Genomic DNA, 12,100 nt, shown 5'->3' with positions numbered 1-12,100 from the left:
GTCCTCTTCTGGTTCTTGCAACCGGTGCTACAAGCTTTTACTCTCGTGGTTTCTTTCTTTCAATCCTTGTAACCACTACAACAACATTCATCATCTGCCATTTTAAACACATTTAAGCCATCAAAGAGCTAAGTTGAGATATGGAAGAATCTTAATGCCATTTTGTAGACCCCGCATTTCAGTTTATGCGCTTTCCACTCGATGACAAGATCGATATTTATTCGAAAATGATTTTTATTTATTAAAAAAAATATGATTTGGAGTCGCCACTTATATTTGTTTTATTTTTAAGAGAGTAAATAAAATAAAAAAGAAAACCCTAAGTGTGACTCCTTATTTTGAAAAAGGTGGTCTGTAAAAAACCAGATCGGGCTCGAGAATCAGGTTACTTATCAGGAAAGTACGGTAAAGACCATAGCACCCCTCTAGGTCCCTAAAATCGGATCTCTACTAATAAGATGAAGCTGACGGGGTAATCAATAGGAAAACCAACGGATACTCAAATCGATCATGCACACATAGGAATCAAAACATGCATAGAGAATGACCAGAATGGGAAGAGATGCATACCTGGGCCACGAACGAACAATGCGCTATCATAAAAATGGGGTCAGTGTATAATAAAGAGTACAAAACATATCACATGTGTCACTAAATAGAAATTAAAACTACTTGAGGGAAAACTGGATTTTTGAAATTTATTTGAAAATTGGAGTTTTAGAGATTATTTGAAAATTGGATTTTTAGAAATTAAATATAAGAATGAGAATTTTATAAATTAAATTTGAAAGGAATTGAAATTTCAGAGAACTAAATTTGGGAATTGGAATTTTGAAGACTTATTTAAAGACGAAATTTTAATAAACAAATAAGCGAATAAATAAATGAGTGAAATAATAATAATGATGAAATAATAAAGATTAGGTAAATAATTGCCAAAAATAGAAGTTTAGAGATAGGAGATTGAATTTAAGATTGAGATTTTGAGAAATTATTTGGAGACGAGATTTTTAAATATATGAATAAGTGAATAAATAAATGAACGGGATAATAATAATAACGAAAATAATCATTAAACAGTTGAATGTGAATAGTGGAATTTTTTAGATTGAAAATTAAATTTGGAAAACGAAATTTTGAAAAATTGAACTTTAATTATTGGAATTTGTAAAATAAATGAATGAAATAATAATAATAATAATAATAATAATGAGAATAATATTTAAACGAATAAACGTGAATAATGGAATATTTGAGATTGAAAATTAAATTCGACAGTCAGATTTTTCAAGAATTGAACTTTAATGATTTGAAATTTTAAAATAAATAAATAAATAAATATGGAATAATAATAATAATAAAAATAATGTTTAAACGAATAAATGTGAATAGTGAAAATTTTTTAGATTGAAAACTAAATTCAGAAGTCAGAATTTTTTTAATAATTAAACTTTAATGATCGAAATTTTTAAAAGAAATAAATAAATAAATATGGAATAATAATAATATTAACAAAAATAATGTTTAAACGAATGAACGTGAATAATGAAATTTTTGGAATATTGGAACTGAATATTTGAATTTTGGGAAAATTATATTTAAAGTTAGAGTTCTAGAAAATTATTTCGAGAATTGAATTTTGAAAAATTAAACTTAAAATATTGGAGTTTTGGAAAATTGAATGTTAGATCTGAAGTTTCATAAAATAAATTTAAAAATCACATTTTACGAGATTATTTTGAAAATGATACGTGTATATATATATATATATATATATATATATATATATATATATATATTCTTAAATAAAATAATAAATAAATAAATAGACAAATAAAAAATAAATGAATAAAATAGATAAAATAAATGAATAAATGAATGAATTTGAAATGTTGGGATTTTTAAAAGAATTATTTGATAACAGGGCTTTCAGAAAAATGAAAATTTTAACATGTAAAGTGGAATTAAGAAGATGGCACGTGGGAGAAAAGAGAAAAAATAATAATAAACCACCTTGAAGCCTGCTGGAACCATGCCACCAATGAAGAATAAAAAATAATATAAAAAACTCGTGTCTTTAACTTTTATCCACCAATTTGTTTAAACATTAATGCCATCAGTGGGAAACAAAAAGGCTTCAGCAAATACTTGCTCGTGGGCGGGGGGCGTCCTCCAAATACCATAGAACGACATGGAGCTTCTTCAACGAAAACCTATTTTTTAAGAGTCGTGAGACCCATGTCACCATGAGGTCCATCAATCACAGAACAGCCGAACGGGTTGAGATGGAAAATGGGTGGTTTGCGGCTGCTGGGTGCAGGAGATGGGTGTGAATAAGTTTAGAGAGAGAAACGGGTGGTGACGGGTATGTTAGAAAAATGGGTATGAGAGAGAAAAGGTGGTGTGAAGATGGGTATTATGAAAGGTGGGTATGGAAGTGGTGAGAGGAAGTGAGATGTGTGAGTTCAATGATTAGAATGATGGGAAAAACGATAGGTGAGGTAAGTAATAGAAATGGAATTAGAAAAAATGGGTTTATTAGATGCATTATGAGAAGAATATAGGCATGCTGGGTAATGGAAATAATGGAAATGCATAAGGGGGTGAGATATGGGTAGTGAGTATGAGGGACATGAGGATGAGGGTGGCCGTGTACGCATGGTTCCATGCACACAGATAGGAAATGGGTAGTGGGGGAAAATGGGTATGAAGGGTATGTGGGGTAGAGAGAGAAAAGGTGGCAACATGCATGGGCATTATGAAAGGTGGATGTGTACGCGGGTGGATAGCAGTGGGTATGGTTGCACGAAGTATAAGCAGTGGGTTTGAAGAAAAAAATGAGAAGAATATGGTGAGATAGGTATCGGCTATGGGCAATGGGTTTGGGAACAATGGATTTGCATGCAGGAGGTACTGAGGGGAATGATGGAATGGTTTGGCTTGTTGTGTGATGGGAGTATGAGGAAAATAGGTATGAGAGGGAGGTGGTCGTGTAAATTGCAAATGGTCATCTCGTTAAAAATGTTCCCACATTCAAACAATGGAATGATTTCTGTTGATGATCATGGTACCCATGCAGCGCCGTTATCGCTGCTGCTGATCTTGAAGAATGGCTCTCTGAACTTAGATTCTCCAAGTGTGACCCTATGCAAGGACCATCGTCCAGCTCCGAAACAGGTTTCAGCGAGTTCGGTACCCAGAAGATGATCTTCATAAGCATCAGAGAGGCTACTCATTGCATGGAGAGTCGAATTGGACCTTAGTGTTCTCCAATTAAGAGTGCCAGAGGGTTGTTAATATCAACTCTGGACCTGCCAGAAATTCCCAGAAATGTCTACAGGCGCATCATGCATTCTCCAGAGAAATCCATGCTGGATTTTTCAAGTCTGGTACGTCCGTAGTTTTCACATAGGTGCTCGGTCACCTTGTCAATATCTACGCCACCAGGCGTTCCATATTGTGTCTAAACAGACAGCAGTGGAGATCATTGATACACTTTCCAGCGAATGATTTCGTTCTTAGATGAAGAAACATTTCTTGGGCTGCTCTGTTAGCAACATATCCTTCCCATCCCCACTTGGCGACACCAACTCTGTTTACCCTCAATAAAGGAGAACTCGATACCACGGCATGACCGACTCATGAACGCAGATCTACATACCCCACAGACTGAGAGCGTGTTTCACACGGTGCCTTACCTTTCCCTTTCCATGTAAGGATAGGAAATTTGGTGTATGCCATGGATGGGTGCCCGGAACAGGGGAAGATAACAAAAAACAGAGCATAAAAGAATGAAATAAAATGAACCAGCGAAAAGCCACGTTTCATATTACAATCCATGTACTTAAACGCAGGCGAGTGAGATCAATATATTTTAGACTAGGACCCAGGCATGATTTAGACATTTTATAAGAAAGCTGCAACAGAGACAGTTCATGCTCAAACAAAACTCCAGGGAATGTGACCAGAATCAACTGTAACAAAATCACAGCAATAATAGAGAAGGAAGATGAAGAAAATCCAAAACAAAGAAATCCATGTTGGCCATACCTGAGCTTCTCAGGCAGTGCTTACTCAGCTTCCTGTATTTTCTCTTCCTCCCAGATCAGTATAACTCCTTTTTCCCCCCAGCTCCGAGTCTCTATCACGGCCACCATGAAAAGAGTCCTCTCCTCCTTTTCTATACCTCTCCTCTCTCTCTAAAAAAATCCCTCTCAAACCTCCTGTTCCTGTCTTCCTTGGCAAGTCATTACCGGCTCTGCTGTTCACCCATCAAGTAAGCAAGGCTCCTCAACAACCAGCATGGTCGCCCCTACCTCTTGCCGTGTCCACGTGTCCAATGCAGCTCCTTCATGGCAGAAAAGGGGTCCCCTCCTCGCTTCAAAAAAAATCACCCGAGTGGTCCCTCAAACCAACTGGAAAAACCCTTAGTCTTTTAAGGGGTCTACACAGTTATCCCTTGGTGCTAAACGTGATGAAATTGAAGGCAAGAAAGAAATGTAAAGTCTAGAAGAAAGTAAAGGTGCAAAGAAATAAAATCTCTAGAAACTCAAACCATAAGAAAGCTAGAAATTAAAACTAAACTTTGAAATTGAAATTAACTAAAAATTAAAAGCTCATTACAATGAAAATTAATAATGAAAGATTATATAAAAATTAAATATTACAACTGAAACTAAAATTAAACTAAACTAAGTTAATCCTACTCCTACTCCTAAAACTAAAAATAAGAAAAAATAAATAAAGTAAGGTGATAAAAAATCCATAAGAGTGAGTTTTTTCTCAATGTTTTCAAAATCAGACTGAACATTGAATCGAAAAAATTACTGATTCACTAATCGAAGCAATGGTCAAATCGCGGTCAGATAAGTGACATCATAAATATATAATTTATATGTTAATAAATTATTATATTGATTAATTTATATTATTTTCATGCTTATAATTAATCATTATTATAAAAATAATAGTAGATATAAATATTTATATTTGTTTAAATGTTTTATGTGATAAAAATTTTAAAAAAACAGATCTATAGATATTTACCAAATTATTAATTAAATGTTGTTTAGTATAGTGGTGTACTACTCATTTTGTTAACCATGAGTCCCAGGTTCAATTCCCCACCAGGAAAGGATGCTGACACGATGAGGTTTTTGAAACAACGATTTTTTTTCACTTTTATACCAAAATTTTCCATCCAAGGTTCATGGTCAAAACCAACTATAAGTCAAGGAGAGATGTAAGATTCCATCAACTTTCCCTAACCACTCTCATTGCTCCAGCCAAAGCCGAGTGAAAGGTACTTCGCTCGGAATTCCTCCTTAGATCATAAAGATTTACCTAGGGCAGTAAAACATGTGTATTCTATATTATCCAAGGTTAGAGAACAGAGTCATATCTTTAAATGTTTGTGTTCTTGCATAGATCAAGCTCAAGTTTTTTCAAGCAAAAAATATCTTTGTTTAATTATTAAGAAATGAAAATTTATGCTAACAAGGTACCTACATTATGCTCAATTTAAGCTCAATTATTTGAGTAAAAGAACTATAAACTATTAACTTACAATCTTTTCATTCTTATTCCATGAGAGCAATTAAATAAGTTCGTGCCACTTTTCATGGGCATCTTCCAAGATGATTCTCAGTTTATTCTTTTCATTTATGTTTTAATGGGGTCTAATCAGGTGAAAGAGAGACTGTGGGTCCTTGTCACCAGGAATACGAGCTCATGAGGTCGGATGAGAAACACGTCTTTCTTCAATACTTATCTCCTTATCTAAACTTTGAGAATCTTAGTACAATCATTACGATATGCAGCCACGCAACTTATGTCTTTTTCCCTAGAGGGGACCGCGGCCCACGCTGACGTTGGGCATCTGACGTACACCACCAACGTCGACTTTGGTTTTCTTCACCCTCAAGGATGGTTAGCTTAACCCTAATCGACTTAGCTGCTATAAAAGCTGGGCACCAAAGTGCAAAGGCACAGGCTAAAAAATTGTGATCAAAATCAGAAGACATGGATAGCGAAAACGTTGATGGCGTTGCTCACGATTTGGTTTCGCTTCTCACAAGAGAGGATCGGGACTTTCTTGTCCGCAACAATGGCCACCAGGTATTTCCCATCTTCTCTGTTTTTATTCTACCGTAAAAGAAAGCTTGAAAGGAACTATGCGTTCCTAATGAAAAAGGAGCTGAAACAGGTTCTGATTAAGGGGGGAAAAAGAAGCCGGACCCAATTAACCAAGAGTCGTAACTATTGTTAACAGTTTTGAGCAGCAAAGGGTTTAATGGGCCTAAATTCTGTGTTTTGCAGGTTAAAGTTGAGAGTTTGAAGGGGAAGAAAATTTGGCTATATTTTTCAGCATCATGGTGTGGGCCATGTCGGCGGTTCACCCCTAAATTAGTTGAGGCCTACAATGAACTCTCCTCCAACGATGATTTTGAAATCATCTTTGTTTCAGGTGATAATGATGATGAGTCGTTCAATGGATATTTCTCCAAGATGCCTTGGCTCGCAATCCCATTTTCTGATTCAGATGCACGAGATCAGTTGAATGAACTGTTCAAGGTGATGGGGATTCCAAACCTTGTGATGCTTGATGAATCTGGCAAGGTTTTGAGCGAAGATGGGGTTGATATCATACAAGAGTATGGAGTGGAAGCTTATCCTTTCACTCCTGAAAAGATCAAAGAAATGAAAGAGAAGGAAGAAACAGCCAGGAAGGAACAATCCTTGAGATCCATCTTAGTCTCTCAGTCCCGTGACTATGTAATTTCAACTGATGGAAAGAAGGTGAGTTATTTAAGAAATATATATTCTCATATCTATGAATTTGAACATGATTTATATTGTTTCTTCCTGGTCTGAATTTTTTCTTGAACTATTTCAATACAAGGTGCCTGTGTCTGAACTAGAAGGGAAGTTCGTTGGGCTGTTTTTCTCATTGTCTTCCTACAAGGCATGCCTTGAATTTACTCCAACGCTAGTGGATGTTTACGAGAAATTAAGGGCAAAGGGGGAGAGCTTTGAAATTGTCATGATATCACTTGATGATGAGGAAGAATCATTCAAAAAATATTTTGGAAGCATGCCTTGGCTTGCATTGCCCTTCAGGGACAAGAGCTGTGAGAAACTAGCTCGCTACTTTGAGCTCTCAGCCCTGCCCACTTTGGTTGTTATTGGGCCAGATGGAAAGACTCTTCACTCCAATGTTGCCGAGGCAATCCAAGAACATGGGATTCAGGCATACCCTTTTACCCCAGAGAAGTTTGCAGAGCTTGAGGAGATTGAGAAGGCAAAACGGGAAGCACAGACACTGGAGTCAATTTTGGTTTCAGGGGACAGAGACTTTGTGATAGGGAAAGATGGAGTCAAGGTAAGATCTGCTTTCAGTAGATGCGTGAACATCTGTTTTTGGATCTTGGTTAAAAGGTGATGTTGTTCGATGCAACAGGGTGCCCTGTGTCCCTTTTTTCAGTTAGCAATACTCTCCCTCATTATGCTTGTTATCAGTGACAAATTGCTCTTGTTTCAGATTCCCGTGTCTGATCTAGTGGGGAAGAACATCCTCCTATATTTCTCAGCACATTGGTGCCCCCCATGCCGTGCTTTTCTACCAAAACTTATTGAAGCATACCAGAAGATTAAGACAAAGGATGAAGCATTCGAAGTGATTTTCATCTCTAGTGACAAGGACCAGACCTCCTTCGATGAATTCTTTTCAGGTATGCCATGGCTGGCACTTCCGTTTGGGGATAAAAGGAAGGCCTCCCTGAGTCGCACGTTCAAGGTCCATGGCATCCCCTCGCTCATAGCCATTGGGCCAACTGGCCGGACTGTCACAACAGAAGCCAGAAATCTTGTTATGATTCATGGGGCTGATGCTTATCCTTTCACTGAAGAACATATAAAGGAGATCGAGGCGCAGTATGAGGAGATGGCAAAGGGGTGGCCTGAGAAGATGAAACATGCCCTTCATGAAGAGCATGAGCTTGTGCTCACTAAGCGTCGCGTTTATGGATGTAATGGGTGTGAGAAGCAGGGACACTTGTGGTCATTCTATTGTGAAGAATGTGATTTCGATCTCCACCCCAAGTGCGCACTGGAAGAAGACAAAGGAACCAAAGACGATGAGATGGAGAAGGCAAGTCCCGGAGAAGGATGGAAATGTGATGGGGAGGTGTGTTACAAAGCTTGAGTAAAGTTAGGTCTCTCTTTAATAAATACTCTTGTTGATTTTAAATGTGTGTGGTTGGATGACTATGGTTTCTAGTCATGTGTCTGCTTCACAGCGCTATTAGCTTGGGAGGACTCCATTAATAAAGCCTGAAGTTTTCGTTTGGTAGGCGTATAAGACCAAGGATAAAAATATCGGTAATCACGAATATATCGTCGGTATTTCGATTTTACGGATATATTGATGGATATTTTGGAAAAAAAATATCAATAAGCCTAAAATTGATCAAAATTTATAAAAATATAAGAAAAACTTCATAAAAATATAATATATATTTTAAAATCGTTTTATTAAAGAATTTGATATATGTATAATATAATTTATCATATTTGATAATAATATCATATGCATCGATAAAAATATGAATTTTATAAATGTATATTTATTATTAAATTAGATCACATATTATGATATTTGATTATAATATATTTAATTTTAAAATATATATTAATATTAAAATTATGATTCATTTAATTCAATTGTATTAAATGTATAAAATAAATTGTGATATATGAATATTTTTTTAATATTTAATTAATCTATTAATGATATTAAAAATACTATGAAGGAAATTATCATGATAATTTTTATATTTTTGGCAATCAATTAAAAGAAATTTTTTCATTTAATTATAAAATAATTATAATTAATTTGCTCTTTAAAATATTTTTTTAATATTTTCTTTATATGACAATTTTGAATATATATTTTTAGTGTCTTTTATTTAACAAGAGGGAAACTTGCCCTGGTGGTAAGGTGGCCTGAACCCCAAACATTTTCCCCTTAACAAAATATCGCCTGAAATTTCTCCAAAACAGAAATATCGTTTTCATAACTTCCGATACTTTCTTCCATGTATAAGACTATGTTAGTTTAGGTCCCCAGTCTTTGATGATAGTTATTCGTCTGTGATGAGTGCTGCCATTTGTAATGAGGTGGAAAATGGAAGAATAGATATGTCATATATTGTCATCTGTCTCATGACTAGCCTTTTACATAGATACGTTACACCATTCATAGCTCTGGGCAAAACCCTTGTTTATATTGCTGACCGAAATGTAGCCTTAAGAGTCGGTTCGCACAACTTAAAACATTCAAGATTATTGTTCGCCCTGATTTAATTAAAAATAAGGGTTATTTGGATAGGTGACTCAAAATAAAAGTAAAATTGTAAAAGTAACCTCACCAGTTAATTGTTTTGAGAGATGTCCTAATTTGGACATTTTTACCCTTATTTATTTCCTTCAAAAAACGCATAAGATCCCCACCAAATACATGATATCCCTCCAAAAGTAGAAAACTTTAGTTTCACCTTTCTCATTGGTACTACATCTCTCTCACCAACATTGTGAGTACATTCCTATACACCATCTCTGTAACCCACCAATAAAACTGAGTGAAGAGAAGCAGAAAAGAGTAGAGAAACAAATAAGAGTAAGTCTCCCACCAAAGACATGATATCTCTCCAAAAGCAAAACATTTTAGTTTTACCTCTCTCATTAGTAGTACATCTATATGCATATCTCTCACTAACATTGTGAGTACATCCCTATACACCATTACTATAACCCACCATCAAAATTGAGGTAATAGAAGCAGAGTAGATTTAAAGAAAAACATATGGCGAGGTCGAATAAAGGTATGTAAACCCATTTGGGAAAAAAATTACCTTAGTTTTGCTATTCTCAACATTATTTGGTTGTAAGGAAAAAAATGAAAATTTTAGAGTAAACATGAGTGAAATTTTTTGTTAAAAAGATTTGTATGAAAAGAGTAAAGTTCATATTTAACATGTAAAAACTGTACGTAACTAGTGTTAAGTTCTTTATATATAAAACTTGAAGATAGTTTAGTATAGTTCAACATGTTAATTGACAACTTTGCGGGATTGAGTTACTTATCCAAATAACTACTATTTTAATATTGTTTTTTTGTATTAATAATTCAATTTATTTATTTATTTTTGTTACAGTGATTGATGAAGTGGGAATAATGCTTTTGTATAAAGGAGATTGGGTGCAAAATGGAAATACGTACTACTTTGAAGGTTGCCAAGGTAAAGGTATTGAACTTAAGAAGACTACAACATATGAAGAATTATTGAAGATTGTTTGTCACATTTTGAAAGTAGATCCAACAGAGCACAATCTTTCAATGAAGTATGTATTCAATGGCAATATACCATCCACTCCTATACAGTTAAGAAGAGATGGAAATGTGAAAATTTTTATTCGTTTAAATTGAACTGATGGTAAGTTGCCAGTTCCATTATATATCACAATAAAGAAAATAAGTGGCAATCATGGGTATGAATCAATCATCAACACTAATTTTGGCTCTCATACTTTATCTGGGGTTGAGAAAGAAATCAATATGGACCCAATATTCAAGAGATGCAAGAGATCTTCCTATTTTGCAGTTAATTGAAGAGTTAAGATATTTACTTCAAAAATGGTTTGCAAACCGTAAACAACAAGCATTGTCAATGACAATTGAGCTAACAACATGAGCTGATGGAGAGCTTCGTGTAAGGTACAATACAACATCAACATATGAAGTTGAAGCAGTCAACTCAAAGGAGTATAATGTTAAATATAATGGTGTCAATGATCATGTAAATTTACATAATCATTCATGCACATGTCGACATTTTGATCTTGATCACATACCTTGTTCAAATGCTATTGTTGCTTGTAGATATGCACATATGTCATGTTATCCTTTATGCTCCAAATATTACACAATGAACTCATTATTATCTTCATATGCTGAGTCCATCTATCCTCCTAGACATCAAAGGGATTGGATGATATCTGATGATATAAGCAGTAGAGTTGTATTACCACCGAAAACAAGGCGGCCAACAGGAAGACCAAGGAAGGAAAGAATCCCTTCGGGTAGAGAGGGTAAGCATAGATGGCGGTGTGGTCGATGTGGTGATTATGGTCATAATCGAAAGTCATGCAAATGACCACCCCCCTGCATTATCAGAATGATAATAGTGGACACACTGAAATAGGCATGCAAGATTGCTCTTACAATCAAAGAATGAATAAAACTATCACTAAGCCAACTTTATGGTCATTTTTTTTTTGTTTTTTGTAAATGATGATTGGGCATATAAAAGATTTGATATTGTAATTTTTTTTGTATATTGTGAATTGGGGCACAAAACATGTAATCGTACTTTGATTCAGTCTTTTTTAATTGAATGATGAACTTAAAACTTAAAAATGAGGTTTAAGTTCATTCCTCAATACCAACTCATTCAAAATGACAAGTGAACTCTTTATTTTTTTGGAATACTAGTCTCGTTAGTATTTGATCATACATATTTGGAGATGTTTTAATCTTTTATTGATGTTAAGATCAGACACATTATGTATGTTGAGATCATTCATATATATAACTTTAATTGAGGATATTCACCTAAACTGCACTAGGGTTAAGTTTCTTTTACAAAGAACTTAACAATGGTTAAGTTTAAGTTATAAAAACTTACCTGAATGAAAGTGAAGTTAAGTTTTTTTATTAAAGAACTTAGTAAGAGTTAAGTTTTAATTGAGGATATTCAACTAAACTATAGTAGGGTTAAGTTTATTTTCCAAAGAACTTAATAGTGGTTAAGTTTCAGTTAAAAAAAAAAATACCTGAACGAAACTAAAGTTAAGTTTTTTTAATAAAGAACTTGATAGGAGTTAAGTTTTAATTGAGGATATACACTTGAGCGGCACTAGGGTTAAGTCTAATTTACAAGTAACTTAACACTCATTAAGTTTGAATTAAAACAAATGTCCTGAACTTAACTGTAGTTAAGTTTTTTTAATAAATAACTTAGTAGGAGTTAAGTTTTAATTG

The 12,100-nt window shown here is 34.5% G+C and overlaps 1 protein-coding gene across 1 annotated transcript; it reads left to right on the top strand.

The window, feature by feature from the left end:
• Positions 1 to 5,823: 5,823 nt before the first annotated feature.
• LOC100852822 (probable nucleoredoxin 1) lies at positions 5,824 to 8,350 on the top strand. The gene is made up of 4 exons (XM_010653100.3): positions 5,824 to 6,117; positions 6,319 to 6,798; positions 6,902 to 7,381; positions 7,541 to 8,350. The coding sequence occupies exons 1-4, from the start codon at positions 6,022 to 6,024 to the stop codon at positions 8,201 to 8,203; spliced, it is 1,719 nt and encodes a 572-aa protein (XP_010651402.2). The 5' UTR covers positions 5,824 to 6,021; the 3' UTR covers positions 8,204 to 8,350.
• The last annotated feature ends 3,750 nt before the right edge of the window (positions 8,351 to 12,100 follow it).

The sequence above is a fragment of the Vitis vinifera genome, chromosome 1, assembly GCF_030704535.1.
Source record: "Vitis vinifera cultivar Pinot Noir 40024 chromosome 1, ASM3070453v1".
Taxonomy (NCBI): Eukaryota; Viridiplantae; Streptophyta; class Magnoliopsida; order Vitales; family Vitaceae; genus Vitis; species Vitis vinifera.
The sequence above is the reverse complement of the archived record's forward strand: the minus strand, read 5'-3'. Positions and strand labels throughout refer to the sequence as shown.

Bases quoted from the DNA above. Each gene is read 5' to 3' on its own strand.
- LOC100852822 (XM_010653100.3), top strand. From the start codon at position 6,022: ATGGATAGCGAAAACGTTGATGGCGTTGCTCACGATTTGGTTTCGCTT. The intron at 6,118-6,318 runs GTATTTCCCATC...TGTGTTTTGCAG, and splicing joins TCCGCAACAATGGCCACCAG to GTTAAAGTTGAGAGTTTGAA. The intron at 6,799-6,901 runs GTGAGTTATTTA...TTTCAATACAAG, and splicing joins TTTCAACTGATGGAAAGAAG to GTGCCTGTGTCTGAACTAGA.